This window comes from Pelodiscus sinensis, chromosome 8, assembly GCF_052426305.1.
Source record: "Pelodiscus sinensis isolate ZL-2025 chromosome 8, ASM5242630v1, whole genome shotgun sequence".
Lineage (NCBI taxonomy): Eukaryota > Metazoa > Chordata > Testudines > Trionychidae > Pelodiscus > Pelodiscus sinensis.
Genome location: NC_143059.1, coordinates 40,445,000 through 40,460,612, shown reverse-complemented (window position 1 = coordinate 40,460,612; position 15,613 = coordinate 40,445,000). Strand labels below are relative to the sequence as shown.

Sequence of the window (15,613 nt, the reverse complement as noted above, 5' to 3'; positions counted from 1 at the left end):
TACTGGTAACTCATTTTTAGAGAGCGATAAAGCTTCTGTCATTCATTATTCCTCTCTGAAGAACGGGTTGTGGCATTGAATCAATCACTCTGCTATATAGTATTCTGTTGCTTAGTCACATAATTTCATCTTTTGAATTTCTCATAATCATTCTGCAAAAATTAAACATGGTAAAAGACAGACATTTTCTCAGAATGCTCTAGAGACAACATCATCTGTCTTGGTACATGCTAAATATGTTAAATTGAAACCTCGGCCTACATTTTTCAAATAGCTGTTTTAAATGAGAAAAGAAAACTGTAAAAGCAGTTCTATTATATCTGTCAAACCCACTACAACCCTATAATTTTAGGGTTGAAGTTTCAATAAAAAGGGTAGTAAAATTGTAATTGTTAAAGTAATCATTCTGATTATAACTTAGGGTAAAAAATAAATGTCAAATACAGCGACTTCCTTACATATAGCGATGTTAGCATGTAACTGAATAATCATGTAACGACATCAATTTTTAGCAGTTACACAACTACTCGATAATCCCTGGAGGCGGGGCCAGTAGCCAATGAGCTCCCGGCCCCACTTCCGGGGAGCCCCTTGCCACCCTGCACAGTTGCCTCTCTATCAGCCAGTTTAAAAACCAGCTTCCCATGCAGACCGGCTCCCTCTGATCGCTCCATGCTGCTTCCTCTGTCTATGGGGAATCCGAGTCATCAGCATGGACACTTGAAATATGGAGATTGAAGTCACTATAGTGAATTATTCTGTAGTAGGAAGAGTTTAAGTCTAAAGTTCTAGCCTCTTAACTCTGACTTTCCTTGTATTTTAAGTTTGCATAGCAAACTTTAATGTGTTTTTACTGCAGCTTTTTGTGGTTTAATAAGCACACTCATTGTGGTGTTAGTTTACATTTTTAATGTATGAGACACATTCGGAACACTCACAACATAAGAGGCCTTGTCCAGCAGAACACATCCACGGCTTCCCAGGCCATGCAAGCCTGAGAAGGCTTTGAATGGTTGTTCTATGACAAGCCAGCCTATTTATGGAAAGTCAAAACTATAATAAGAATTTAATTATGCCTTCTGTGAATGCACTGCATGAGTGAAAGGTGGAGGGAGGGGGAAGAGTAGTTTCAGAGCACCAGTGTTTGCTGGCATTATACGGTGGACAAGGAGATAGTATGGAGAGAGATATCTTCTAGTTAGCAGTCCTGTAGCACTGCTGGTGTACAAGTTGAGGAAGGATAGAATAGCCATAGCTCTGCCCAAACATGGTCGTTCAGAATGGGGAAGCTTCTAGAAGTGCCTTCTCTTCTGCAGTTCTAAAACCATGCTGTTGTTTGATATAAACATTCCTTTGAGCATCTACAACACAGTCTTTGAAACTAACTAGAAACAAAAGTGAAATATTTTATAGTTTATTTTCATTGTCCAATCTGAGTGAAATGCAAAAATGTAATAATATCAATGATTTAAAATCAGTTTTGGAAATTATTTAACTCTTGATTATTTAAAGGATTACTAATAATGCAAAAGAGAGAGGAAATGTTATATACAGACGAGTCTTATCCTATTGTTCCTTTAACTATCTCTGATTTCCAATCAATAGTCTTTATTTTAAGGCAGTGTTAACAAGATAAATGTAAGAGATTTCCCCTTTTCCTTCCCAGTCTAATTCATTAGGTTCTGTTGAAAATCCCAGCTGTAACTTTAGCAATATCTAGATCTCATTATTCAGCTTTGCACATTCATTTTGGTATTCAATTATTCAAAAAGAAAAAAAATGCTGTTTTCTAGGCATACCCAACTGAATTTGTCTCATTTATTTTAGAATAATGCCAATGAAAGTAAGGCTGATTTTCTCTAATAGAAGAGACGGACTGCTGATGTTAAACTTTAAACTATTTTTTTAAATTTTGTATATATGTTTTGTTGTCTATTTGCAATAGGTCTAGAAAAGTTTTAAAAATGTGGCAGTTCATGGATCAGTCTGATATTGAAACCATGCGAAGTCTGAAGGATGCTATGGCGCAACATGAATCATCCTCTGAATACCGAAAAGTTGTAAATCGTGCCCTGAATATTCCAGGCTGTAAAGTAGTTCCATTCTGTGGTGTATTTTTAAAGGAACTTTGTGAAGTACTAGATGGAGCAGCAAGCCTTATCAGACTTTGCCCACAGTATAATTCCCAGGATGAAACATTAGAGGTAAATTAATAGATGGCATTGATGTTCTGTATGGTTAAATGTTCATACTTGTGTACAGTGAAAATGGCTCTCTATCAGATTTTTAGATTATGTGAAATTATTATTGGACAGTTATTGAAGATGTCAGTCAATTGATTCCCTTTTGTTCAGTGTAGATGATGAAACTTTTTTAGGCCTTCTCTAATTCAAAGTACAAATCATGGTAACAAATAGAAGAATCTCAAACCAGTTATACAATAATAGTTCATAATATTCATTTAAAAATAATTTAAAATAGATTGTTTACATATAGGAATGACAAATAAATACATTACAACTATAGTCGGAATGAACACTGATTATTTATGTAAAAGAATCTCATTCTGGAAGGTGCTAAGGCATTCCTTTGAAAGATAGTGCTCTTAACTTCCAGCTTAATTCAATAAGAATAGAGGTATGGAGGAGTTCTGAGCCTCGGTGATTTTAGGCCCTTACTGTATGAAAAGAAGCAATTCTTGGAGTATGTGTCAGCGTGAATCCTTGGGCAGGTGCTCAGGCATGCAAGCATGGAATCTTTTGAATAGCAACATCTGACAGGGCCATGGATACATCCATGTACTACTTCATGCTCTTGTGCGAAGGCATGAAGGAAGGAGAGGCCCTGATCCCTCTTCTGTTCCCTCTTACTATCTGTGGCAGCGTGACAGGCCTACAATTTGTCCAACCTGCTCCTGGTTTCCGAACACTTTTCCAGTGAAGAAACTCTTCTGCACTTCTCCTTTTAATTAGATCCTTCATCTTAGACTTTTTTTTGTTGAGTATTCATGAAAAAAAGAAAGAACAAGCAACTAGGACAAACATGAGGGAGACCCTCCCTCCCGTACAGCAGATAGATAGGGTGCTTTGTGCTAATCTCAAACTATGGCATGCTCAAAACCCACTAAGTTTAATGTGTGTCCTTCCAATTATGCTTTCCTGACTCTCATAGATGACATAGCAGATTCATATATTCCAAGGCCAAAAGGGACCACTGTTATCTGCTTTGACCTCCTGTACAACACAGGCCATAGAACTTTCTCAAACTAATTACATTTAAAATTGAAAAGATCTTTTTGTTAAAAAATCTGAATATGATTTTAAAATTGCCAGTGAGAGAAATTCTACCGCAACCTTTGATAAATTGTTCCAGTGGTTAATTACCCTCACTGTTAAAAAAATGTATACCTCGTTTCAGTCTAAATTTGTCTAGCCCCAGCTTCCAGTCTGTTTTGCCTTGGATAAGGCTAACAAATGTTCCATATGCCACTCCTTTTCAAACCATACCTGGAAATCTGAAGGCATGAGGCTCAAATTGTACCTTTTATGATATATCCAGGAAGATTACTTCTGATCCAGGAACACTAGAAGTGAGGAGATTATGTTCTATCAGGCACCACATCTCTGGTTCCAAGGAGGAAGAGAAGACAAACAGTACAGATGTTAATAACAACTTTACTACTGACTTCACTGACGTTGTCTTCAGGACAGGGAGACATTTCTGAGATGGAAAGATGCTCCACCACCAAGCACCAACACAGCAATCAACTGGTATCAAAGTCAGTTTCTTCAGGGAGGACTCAAGACCTAGACAGAACCCCTTGGAATTCTCAACATTGATAAGGCATACAGTGTCATGGCACTAGCAGTGAGACCAAAGAGGCCAGATATGGTTGCACTGGTACTGAAATTGATACAGTGAATTACTCCATTACTGATCATGGAACCAGAACCCTTCTTGATATCAAGGTACTCCATCAAAAAGCTTCCCTTCCCACTCCTCTTGGTGCCAGAACCAGCCCAGACACCAGTACTGACATTGTCATCAACTCCACAAACATCAGTGCCAGATACCATATAGATTAGTACGTTTTTTTTCCAGAAAGCTATTTTCCCCTCCTCATCACCAGGCCATTCCTTCTCTCCCGCTTCAGGCAAGGAACCATTGCACAAGAGGAAAGGACAGTATCTGCAAGGTATGTAGTACAGAGCTCCAGTGCAGGACTGGGAATGGATGGGATACCCCCAGTTTGACCAGTAGCAGTACTACTTGCTGTACTGGATATATTGAGGCCCCATCTTCTGATGGGTCTCAGACCAGAGCCTCTTCTCATGCCTAAAAAAAAAAAGAGGTGATCTCCATCACCATCAGCAATGCTTCCTAAAGTACCCTCACCAGAACTATATGACCTTCCAAAGACAACTCATCTCACGAAGTGGGTTTTACCCACAAAAACTCATGTTCTTCTTCAAGTAGGCTACGTCTACACTGGCATCCCTTCCGGAAAAGGGATGCTAATGTAGACTTTGGAATAGGCAAATCCACGGGGGATTTAAATATCCCCCGTGGCATTTGCATTAACATGGCTGCCGCTTTTTTCCGGCTTGGGGAAAAGCCGGAGAAAAGCGCCAGTCTAGACGTTATTCTCTGGAAAATAAAGCCTTTTCCGGAGGATTTCTTATTCCTACTTTCAAAGATTCAAGAACCACCCTTCATACCTTGGGTATGTGCACCCCACCGTACCGACGTAGATACCAACAATGGGGGTTTGATCAATTCAGACCGAAGCAACAACCACAGAAGCAACGACCTCAGAACAACTGTAACCAGGGCCAGCAGACAAGCAAACAGCAGGTTTGACTTCCAGGACGAGGACTTGCAAGACCTCCCCTTACTGAGTCACCACCATCAATCTACCCCAACCTTCCACCATTGGCTGAGACCATTTTACCACCGCTGGGCCACCATCACATCAGATTGCTGGTCCTAGAGATCATGTCATCAGGCTACACCATATCCTTTGTAGCATTACCCCCCCCCCCCACACACACTACCTCCATCCCTCTTCAGGGACCCTTCTTATGAAGGTCCTCTTGTCTCTTAGGGTATGTCTACACTACAGCACTATTTTGAATTAACTTATTTCAAATTAGTTAATTTGAAATAAGCTAATTTGAAATAACACACCTAGACACAAAAACTAATTCAAAATAGCATTTTTCTCATTTGAAATAGCACGTCCGCATTGAGTGGGCCCTGAATCGAAGGTAAGGCTGGCCAGAACCAGTGCCAAAAGGGCATCAGGGTCAGACTTAGTGTGTGGGGCTACTGCCTCAGGCTATCCGAGGTCTGTGCTTAAAGGGACCCAACCACCCATCCCCGACAGACAGTTCTCAGGTTTCTCTGCTTGCTGGTCTACCTCGCTGAGGGACAGCAAAGCAATTGTGTCTTGGAGTGCTCTGCTTGCCCTCACTCGGGACATCACGGCACTCTGCAACATGGAACCAGACCTACCCCCGGGGACTCTGCTGCATCTCGTGGACATGTTGCCAGCAGCCTGGCTGCACTGCCTGCAGGCTGCCATCCGGGAGGACCATCGAGGGGCTGTCAGGATCCAGGGGGCTCTGCGGGAGAGCTTCCACCCTGAGGAGCGCTAACAGTCTCCCCGGTCTGCCCCACTGGGGGCTTATGCCCCATTCCTCCCTCTCATCCTTCCATTTAGCCTTCCCTAGCCCCCCCTTCCTGATGTCAAATAAAATACATGTATTTTCAAAAATAGAAACTGTCTTTATTTAACACAACTGGGGGGCGGGGGATAAACCTCTGGGGAGATGGGGGAAAGGAGACAGGAGAGGGCAGGAGAGAGGGTGGAATAGGGGAGGGGGAAAACTGGGAGGAGGAAGCTGGAAGGGGGAAGAAGGGGGAGGGGAAGCTCAGTGCTCAGGGGTGGAGGTCTCGCTGGGCCAACTGCCTCCCAGCACCGCGGGGGAGGGGGCCGCAGCGTCCCCAGTGAGGTGGGGAGGAAGGTGCGGAGATTGATGTGGGTGTGTGTGGAGATTGAGGAGGAGGGTGTGGCGGTTGAGGAGGAAGAGGTGGGAGGGGGGCAGGAGTGGGAGGAGGAACAGTAGCTGGGGGACAGCAGGCGCAGGACTGGCACGGGGCAGCAGAGCCTGCAGATGGTGACAGATGGCATGACCCTGGGCAAGCAGTTCCTGCTGGAACTCCCGGTTGTCCTGCGCTTGCTGCTCCATGACTTGGGTCTGGGCTCGCAGGGCCTGCAGGTGCTGCTCTCTGTACCCCTGCTGCGTGGTGGTGGTCCTGCTGAGGCTGCGGGTGCAGGAGCATCTCCTGCGTGGGGTTGTGCGCCCTGCACGAGCAGCTGGGGATGAAGAGAAGTGGTCAGTTGTCCCTGGGGACACAGTGGATGATGCCCGGCCCCTCCTGCGAGGTGAGGGCGACCATGCCCTGCACCATCAGAGCCGATGTGCTTTCACAGAGGCCATCGTCAGCAAGTTCGGCTCTGCCCGGGAGTGAGAGCTGCCCTGAGACCGCACCTGTGCTCCTGTGCTATGTATAGTGCGGCTGGGGCGAGGGGGAGATGTCCCCTGCCCCTGTGTAGAGGGGGAGTGTGACGGGAAGGCGCCTTGCTGTGTCCCGCTCCAAGGTCGGGAACGTGTCGAGTCTCTTCACACAAATGAGTGCTGTCAGGCTACAGCCCCTGTGTGGCATGCAGCTGGAGCCAAGGGTGGCACAGCACGTGGCCGCATGTGCACAGGTGGCTGCGTGATCCGTGGGAGGCATGGCCCACGTTCACAGTCCCTGGTCTCCCTCCTCGCCTCCCCCCGCCCAGGTAGGGGACAGTGCTGGTACTTACCTGGTATGGCCTATCCGGACAACCCTGCCGACTCTGGTGCTGGGACAGCTTGTGGTGGCCCCTCTGCAGCTCCCGGGTCAGGGCCCTCAGCTCCCGGCTCGCTGCCCCCCCGGGCTGGTGTGGACTGCCCCACCCCTCAGGATTTGGTTGAGGGCGGGGAAGTAGGGGCAGGTGGCAGCCCCTGCTGTGGTGCTGTCCCTGGTGGCCCTGGCTTAAGCCTGCTGCAGCTCCTTCACTTTCAGGCGCACCTGCTCCTGGATGTGCCTGTGGCCTTTCCTGGCCCTGGTGGCCGCTATGCGGCCGTAGACGGCTGCGTTCCTCTGCCTAGTGCGGAGATCATGAGGGCACGCACCATCTACGGCCCCTGGCTGGCCCCAGGCTGCTGGGGGACTGGGCGGGGGACTGCTGGCTGCCACTGGTTGCCATTGTGTGGCGACTGGCTGAGGGTCTGCGCCTGCTGGCAGGCCTGGCTCTCACACGTGCCCAGTGGCCATAGTCTACCCCTTGAAGGGCCCAAGGGTTGGGGGAGAGGAGAGGAGTTTTCCTGGTTTGGCCCAGAGTGGCCACCAAGGGGAAACTGGGAAGGGCTGGAGGCCTCCTAATTCAAAATAACTGTCTACACAGCACTTATTTTGAATTAGCTATTTCGAATTTGGTGTTATTCCTCGTAGAATGAGGTTTACCAAATTCGAAATAAGTGCTCCACTATTTCAAATGTATTTTGAAATAGCGGTTTGGCTGTGTAGATGCTATTAAAGTTAATTGGAAATAACTGCTGTTATTTCGAATTAACTTTGTAGTATAGACATACCCTTAGACATAGGAGCAGTAGAGAAGGTGCTAGAAGAGTTCAAGGGTAAGGACTTTTATTCCCATTATTTTCTCACAACAAAAAAGACAGGTGGCTGAAGACCTATTCTAGACCTTCACAGATTGAACTGATACTTATGGAAGCAAGATTCAAGATGGTAACCCTAGCATCCGTTATTCCAGCATTAGAACAAGGGGACTGCTTCGCGGCCCTCAACCTGCAAGATGCCTATTTTCATATTACCATACATCTGGCGCACAGACAATTCCTATTCGTAGCGGCATACCTACGTCGGCAACAGATTATGGTATTTCCCTTCCTGGATGACTTTATAATAAAAGGGCCAACAGATACGGACACTCTCCATATGATATCCATAGCCAGACCTCTTAGGTCTCATTCTCAATGAACAGAAATCAACGCTTCTACCTACAAAAACCTTAGAGTTCATTGTAGCCGACCTAGACTCCACCACAGCAAGAGGGTGCTTACCACTGCAACTATTCCGAGCTATCCAAGACCTCGTATTTACTCTCACAAATAGCCTCAAAGCATCAATACTCACCTGTCTTTAGTTCATAGGTCATATGGCAGCTACAACTTACATGGTTGCTCATGCGAGGCTTCACTTTCGCTGTCTTCAGCTCTGGCTTACTTCCATTTACACCCACCCAAAGCGAGGTGTACACAGAGAAGTGTCCCTACTTTCCAACATTATAGCATCTCTGAAGTGGTGGACTGAGCCAAACAACATACTTGCAGGAGTCCCATTCCATCGGGATCAACCTGCTACACAGATTACTACTGATGCGTCTCTCATGGGACGGGGAGCTCATATGAGAGACATGTCCATCCAAGGTCTATGGACGACCAAGGAATCTACTTTGCACATCAACTTATTGGAACTCAGGGCAGTTGCAAATGCATGCAGGCATTTTCTGCTGCACATCCAAGGATCCACAGTGAGGATACTTACCGACAACGTCTCCACAATGTATTACATAAATCGACAAGGCGACGCTCATTCTCGCTCCCTGTGCACTGAGGTGATCTAGTTATGGAACTAGTGCATCCGCAGTGTGGTTACCTTGACAGCCTCCTACTTACTGGGAGTCAATAATGAGTTAACACACTCCCTCCGCAGACATTTTGCCCCAAACCACGAATGAGAACTTCACTGGCATGTTCTCCAGCCCATTTTTGCTGGGGTCGTCCACAGATAGACCTCTTCACCTCACACGAGAATACAAAATGTCAGTAATACTGTTCCAGGGCTGGCATCAGCGGCGGATTTGGGGCAGGGCAAGCGGGGCGGCTGTCCCAGGCCCCGCGCTTGCAGAAGCCCTGCGCATGTGCCGTGGCATGCGCCATGTCAAGGGGGGGGGCCCTGCGAAATTGTACTGCCTGGGGCCCCGTGGCACTCTCATCCGCCCCTGTCTGGCATATGACACGGATCTCTAGGGGATGCCTTTCCCTTCTATCAGAGGGGCCCCCACTTATACGTCTTCCTCCAACACCACTCATACCAAGAATTCTTGAGAAAAACAACAGAGACAGTACAACAGTGATTCTCATAGCCCCATTCTGGGCACGACAAATGTGGTTCCCCTATCTCTAACAGATGTCTCCTCAACCACCTTATCACCTTCCCACGTATCCCAGTCTCCTAACCCAGAACAACGGGACTCTAATTCATCCTCAACCCCATATGCTACGATTGACAGCCTGGCTCATTGTTGGTTCCAAGAAGATGAATTCCACTGTTTGGACAAAGTGAGAGATATCTTATTGCATAGTAGGAAGCAATCCACTCGATGCACTTACCTTCAGAAGTGGTGCAGACGCCTATCTTGGTGCACCGCTAAGAAACTGGATCTATGTACAGCATCTTTACACCTCATTTTAGACTATATCCTACAATTAAAAGAAACAGGGTTAGCCCTAGCATCTTTGAAAGTACATCTAGCAGCAATCACTGTGTTCCAAAGCTCAGTGGATGGTTTTTCCATGTTTGTACATCCCTCTACCAGGAGGTTCCTCAAAAACCTCTCCAATCTATATCCTCCACGCAGACTACCACCACCTGCATGGAACTTGGAGCTGGTTCTCGACACTCTTACCTGTGCTCTCTTCCAGCCAATAGCAACCGCTCTCAATGATGATACTCAAAGCTAGCCTGCAGAGTTGGAGAAATAGCAGCGCTAATGGCAGTGCCACCATACACCATCTTCAGCAAGGACAAAGTCACGCTGCATCCACACCCACCCTTCATCCCAAAGGCTTGCTCAGATTTCCACATAAAGGAGCCAATCGTACTTCCATCTTTCTACCCCAAGCCACATGCGAGTTGTCGCGAGGCCCTGCTTCATTTCCTAGACGTGTGTAGAACACTTGCCTTCTATTTAGGCAGAACTCAAACCTTTCGCAAAACAGACTGCCTATTATTTTCAGTAGCGGAACGCTGCAGAGGCCAACCCTTCTCATCACAATGGATCTCAAACTTTATTGTTACTTGCATTAAAAAGTGCTATGCTATATGAAATAAACCACTGCCGGAGCTCATTCTATGAGAGCTGTGGCAACCTCTATAGCCTTCCTTCATGGAGTTCCTCTTAAAGATATTTGTCGAGCGGCCACATGGTCCACCAATGATAGATACCTTTATGAACATTATGCAATTTTTCATAAGTTATCTGCTGACACTGCAGTAGCATCAACTATGAATAAGCAGTGACTCCATTACCCGCCTTCTTTATACTTGGGTACTGCTACACAGTCACCAACAGTGGAGCACCCACGGGGACACTACTTGGTGCAGTAACGATGTTTCTTTGAGATGTGTGTCTCCATGGGTGCTCCATTACCCGCCCTCCTCCCCACTTCAGAGTCTCTTATTATATCTTGCAAGTACCGGGGCGGAGGCAGGTACCAGGGCAGGTACTGCCAGAGATCAAACAGCACAAGTTGCATGCTGCACGTACGTGGTCAGCTGACCACTGCTCATGAAATCTCCGATCTGTGGCGCCAGGATGATCCAACCCAACGTTGGAGCACCCACGGGGACACACATCTTGAATAACTGTTGTTACTGCACCAACGTGAGTAAATTCCTCATCCTTTATATTTTAGTTAGTCCTTAAAGTGCTATGGGAATTCGTTGTTTTCCAAAAACATGCTGCCTTCTCTACTTAGAGAATTCGCCCCGGATGAATCAGCTATCAGTGACTTTTAGGCTTTCCTGGAGCTGCCACCAGAGATAGCTGACACACTGGACATGGAAATGATGGTGATCCAAGAAAGCAATCTCTCCATGCCCACAAGAATTGCCTTCCCAGTCAATGAGGCCATTCTAGACTCAAGGATTTGAGGCATGTCCCTGCCTTATTCTCTTCTGACTGGAAGTAGCTAGAAAAACAATACCAAGTCCCATCCAGAAGTTTTGATCACTTTTATGCCCATCTTGACTCTGGGGTTGCTCATCTTCTGACCGGGAGAGGGCCAAATCCACCAAGGAGCCTTCAAGGTAAAGGTCTCTAAAAACTGGAAGGATGGATGCTTTGTGGAAGGAAAACATCTCTCCAATTCTTCATTACAACCAGTTTAGTGGAGTTTGCAAAATACAACTTTCTGTTATGGGAGACAATAACTTCCTTCCTATCTCAGCTTCCTCAGGTACATATAGACATGCTCAAGATGGAGCAGATGATAGCCAAGACACCACTACAAGTGGCAATGGACAATTTCAATACAAGTGTTTAATCTATTTTCACTACACTGGACTTGATGCAAAGTTTGAAAGAGACGTACTCCTCATGCCCATCATCTTGAATAGGCTGCTACCAGACATTCACCTGCATTGGTGGGATTCATGCATACACATACCTGAAGAAGAAAAATGTTATCCTATAGTAACTGATTTCTCGACATAATGTGAGTAGTGTGGGTCCCATTACCTTCCCTCTGCATCATCTACAAGCTTCAAACTGCAAGGAAACTGAGTGAGGGTAGGTTCCCTGTTTAATCCTCTTCCATGGGAGTACAAGAAGGCACAGGGGCATATTCATTGGTGGACATTGAAATCCAATTTTACATGCATGTGCTATAGCTATATGTACAGTGGTCTCCATCCTGACTATAACATCTTGAAAAATCACAAGCATTGCAAGGTAAATTACTGTTCTTTCCTTACAATTTTTACTTTTTGTCCTTTCAAATCATCCCTCAAATGTAGAGAATAAAGCTGAGATTTTCAAAATGTTGAAAGGAATTCATATTATTTATTCATTTATATTACTATAATGCCAAGAAGCCCTAATGGACCAGAATTAGACATCCAACTCCCATTGAAAGTCATGGGAGATCTGTGTCTCATACACCAAGGTGACTTTGAAAATCTCAGGTCCAAACTCTGTCAGTTTAACTTAACTGCTCTATTCTAACTGTTCAATGTACTAACTATTTGGGTTTTTTTAGTTTATTTCAGATTACAATGGGCAAGATAATTTCTTGCAACGAGTAGGCTACGATGGTTTAAATAATTCAGAAAAAGAATCAACAGCAAACAGCATCTTTCAAACCATTCGGAGCTGTAGCCGCAATTTGGAATCTGAAGATGGAGAAGACAATTTTAGTGAAGGAGGCAATTCAAGAAAAAACTCACTGAAGGATAAAAACCGATACCAGTAGGTTTTATATTTCATAGGTTGCTGTGCTATTTTTCTCTGTGTTTCAAGAGTTTTCATCTTTAATTTGCTGTTGCCTGAGTTTTAGTTATGATAACAGCATGAAACTTTAATATGAAACTTCAATATAAGCATTCTTGAATTTTGCCCTTTCCAATTTCAGATGTTTTCCCAGAATTATACCAGGTTGCTCAGATGCTTGGATTCTTTCTCACTAGTTTTATTTTCTTTTGTGAGAAATTACTTGCAGGCAAAATTACTTGCAGGCAAAACCCTTTCATTTTGTTTAGAGAGCTTTAGAAACCTACAGTTACAGTTATGATTTTGATCATGAGATGGGGTGGAGTAGGCCCCAACAACTCCTGCTGGAGGCTTTGTGGCCCTGCTGAGGTCTGCCCATGAAAAGAGCAATAAGGAAGTCCTCCAAGCTCCTTGGAATGGCTGTGTGAGAAGCAACCAGTGAGAGCCCAGCAAGCCAGTATAAAGAGAGCTTCTGGGCCAAAGACAGTTTTTTGAGCTGTAGCAGTGTGTACAGTGTGATTGGCTGGCAGAACTGAAGAACCCCAGACAGAGCAGTGATACCAAAATCATAGAATCATAGAATCCTAGGGCTAGAAGAGACCTCCAGAGGTCATTGTATCCAGCTCCCTGCCCAAAACAGGACCAACTCTACCAGGAGTTAGAGAGGATGAAAACGAGTTCTGAGTTGAGTAGTGGGACTCTATTTTGGACAAAGTCCTGAGATAAGGGCAAAGACAGTGCAGGGCTGTGGGGAAGTGGCCCAGGGAATTAGACTAGTGGTGGAACTTGAATGAAGGGACTCAACAGACAGCTGCTATATATAGGGTCCCTGGGCTGGGACCCAGAGTAGTGGGTGGGCCTGGGTCCCACAGACACTGAGGCACCCCACAGGTGGGAATTGAAGTATAGTAGCGCAGATAGAAATCAGTAGTAAGAGGATGAAGACATTGTCTGAGGAGGGAGCTCTGGGATACTGCTTTATCCTGGAGCAGGAAGAAATGGAGAATGCAGGCGCACACACTTAGAGCACTCATGAGGAGAAAGTAAATCCCAACACAGATCAGTTGTCCCAGGAATTGCACCATGGCATCTCTGTTATCAGAGCTCAGACTATTGTATCCTGTGGGTTAGAACAGTATTTTTCCCTAGTTAATATAAAAGTTGTTTATTATTATAAACCTGCTACCTTTTAAGGATATGTTCATATGATGTTTATAAATTATCTCAGGAAAAATTGTTGAAAGTTATTAAAGACTTGGAATTTTCGCACTGGATTGGTCCAATTATTTATCATAGGTGTCATAGCAACCTCAGAGTCCCAATTCTACTTGGACAGTGAAAGGTCCAGTAGTAGATCAGTACCATAGAGCATACTGTACAGTACTGGTCACATAGGAATAGTGTTATGTCCAGAGACTGCGAAATCATTTGGTCTCACAAATTGTTGCCTTGTTTTTCTTGTTGTCTCTTACTGAATGTAAAGAGGAAAGCATTTTAAATGGGAGTGGATTTGGTTTTATGTATATAGCTTCCAATTTAGGATGAGACTCCCACAGTGCATTTCTAACTAACCAGAGCTATACAACACAAAAACAAGAGAAAAATGTAGTTGGGTGAGATGATGGTTCTATGTCCATCACACAGTCATTCCCAAAGACAGGTGTGTTTCTGTTAGAAAGAGGAACTTTTGTTTTTACCAAGAGCTTTAGTCAAATCTAACCAATTTAAAATCTCACAGTAGCAGATAATTAACAGGGAACATGCACCCTAATTCCCTAGTGGTATTAATTAAAGTAATCTCAATCACATGACAGATAGTAAAATACCCACATGTTTAGAAGTATCCAAACTGGTTCAGCCACCTATATGTAAAGTCCAATAAGTGAGCATCTGAGAAGGAACTACCTGCTTCCTGTGCTTATTTCATTTACATGCAATTGTTTCCTGAAATAATGTTTTCTAATAGAATTATTAACATCTGGCCTTAGTTCCTTCTGAGCAACAAATCAGCAGCTGATGCCAAGAAAGGCTTTTCTACTTCACTATCCATTCACATCATACTTTGATTGCAGAAGAGGGCTGTAGAAAGCCCATAGGCATACAACTTAAATGCATACTTCCAGAAATGATTTTTCTTAACTAGCATCTAACTCGTAGCACTTTTTAAAGTAGCATTTAATTCACAGAAACTTGGGAAAACATTTCACTTACCGACAAAATAAAATGCTTCTACAAATGGCCAAACAATATATGGAAAGGTAACTTATCTTGTAAATGTTTAATTGTTGCTTTGGAGCATATGTTTCATATCTATATACATCAATGAACTGAGCAGTCTGCCCCCATTTGCTTCCCCAAAGTCTTCACTCCTAAATAACCAGGCCCTTCTGGCAGAGAGCAGTCAGTGCTTAAAGTCTCCTTTCCCTTCCCACTGTCCTGTTTTCTCTTTCTTGCGCACACTGACAACACTGGAAGGAACAGGAAATGACAACACAAGAGGATGAGGCAATACTGCATTGCTCTCTTTTTGTGTAGAGGCTGGAAAAGTATTTATTTTAAAATATCGTGAATTGCTGTCAGTTTTTCTAGTGAGATGAGAATAGTATTTTGTGTGTAGTATACCAAAGTCATTAACTTATGCTCTTTACTTAGTAAAGTTAAAAAGTAGTTTTAATTATAGTTATTTATTCTAACTAAAGACTGTGTCATAATAGAAATCTTGATTTTTTTTCTAAGGGTGATATATAAAACAGTAATATTTTGAGGTTTGGAGAAATAAAAACATATCATTTGCTTCAGTGTCATAGTTCAAAATGAAAATGAAGCTCTTCCATTAATTGCTTTTTCCTGAATTAAATATAGAACTTAGGCCATGAGTTGACAAAATAGGTAATTTAGTTTGATCTGAAGAACATAAGAGGGACCTAATAAATTTAGGAAATGTGTTAATCAGATTTCTCACTTTTACTAGTTGATAGGATATTTAGCACACTGTGATTGGTGACTTGACTATTCACCAGGAATTACCTGAAATGCCAAGTATGTGTCAATGATTCATTTTTGTTAGGGCTTCCTCTTTTTAGGAATAAAACAAATTGGGCAGGAAGACATACTGCCAATGCAAGTACAATTAATTGTCATCTCCTTTGTATTTCACTCTTTTGACAGAGAGGCTATGGTTATTTTTCTAATTTAAAATGCTTATATGATTCAAATTATTATTTC

The 15,613-nt window shown here is 44.0% G+C and overlaps 1 protein-coding gene and 1 long non-coding RNA gene across 7 annotated transcripts in view; one reads left to right on the top strand and one right to left on the bottom strand.

Annotated features, from left to right (window-relative positions):
• Positions 1-15,613, top strand: part of PLCE1 (phospholipase C epsilon 1) — a 379,433-nt gene that overhangs the window by 281,335 nt on the left and 82,485 nt on the right. For all 6 annotated transcript variants that reach the window (XM_089780165.1, XM_089780164.1, XM_089780162.1 and 3 more), the window contains 2 exons: positions 1,946-2,204; positions 12,159-12,367. In XM_089780165.1, the coding sequence (XP_089636291.1) occupies positions 1,946-2,204; positions 12,159-12,367 (468 nt within the window). The remainder of the gene's footprint in view (positions 1-1,945; positions 2,205-12,158; positions 12,368-15,613) is intronic.
• LOC149524001 (uncharacterized) lies at positions 18-14,726 on the bottom strand. Its single transcript, XR_016350175.1, has 4 exons — positions 14,600-14,726; positions 9,510-9,599; positions 3,541-3,623; positions 18-152 (listed from the first exon to the last, which is right to left on the bottom strand). It is a non-coding gene; the product is annotated as an uncharacterized LOC149524001 (long non-coding RNA).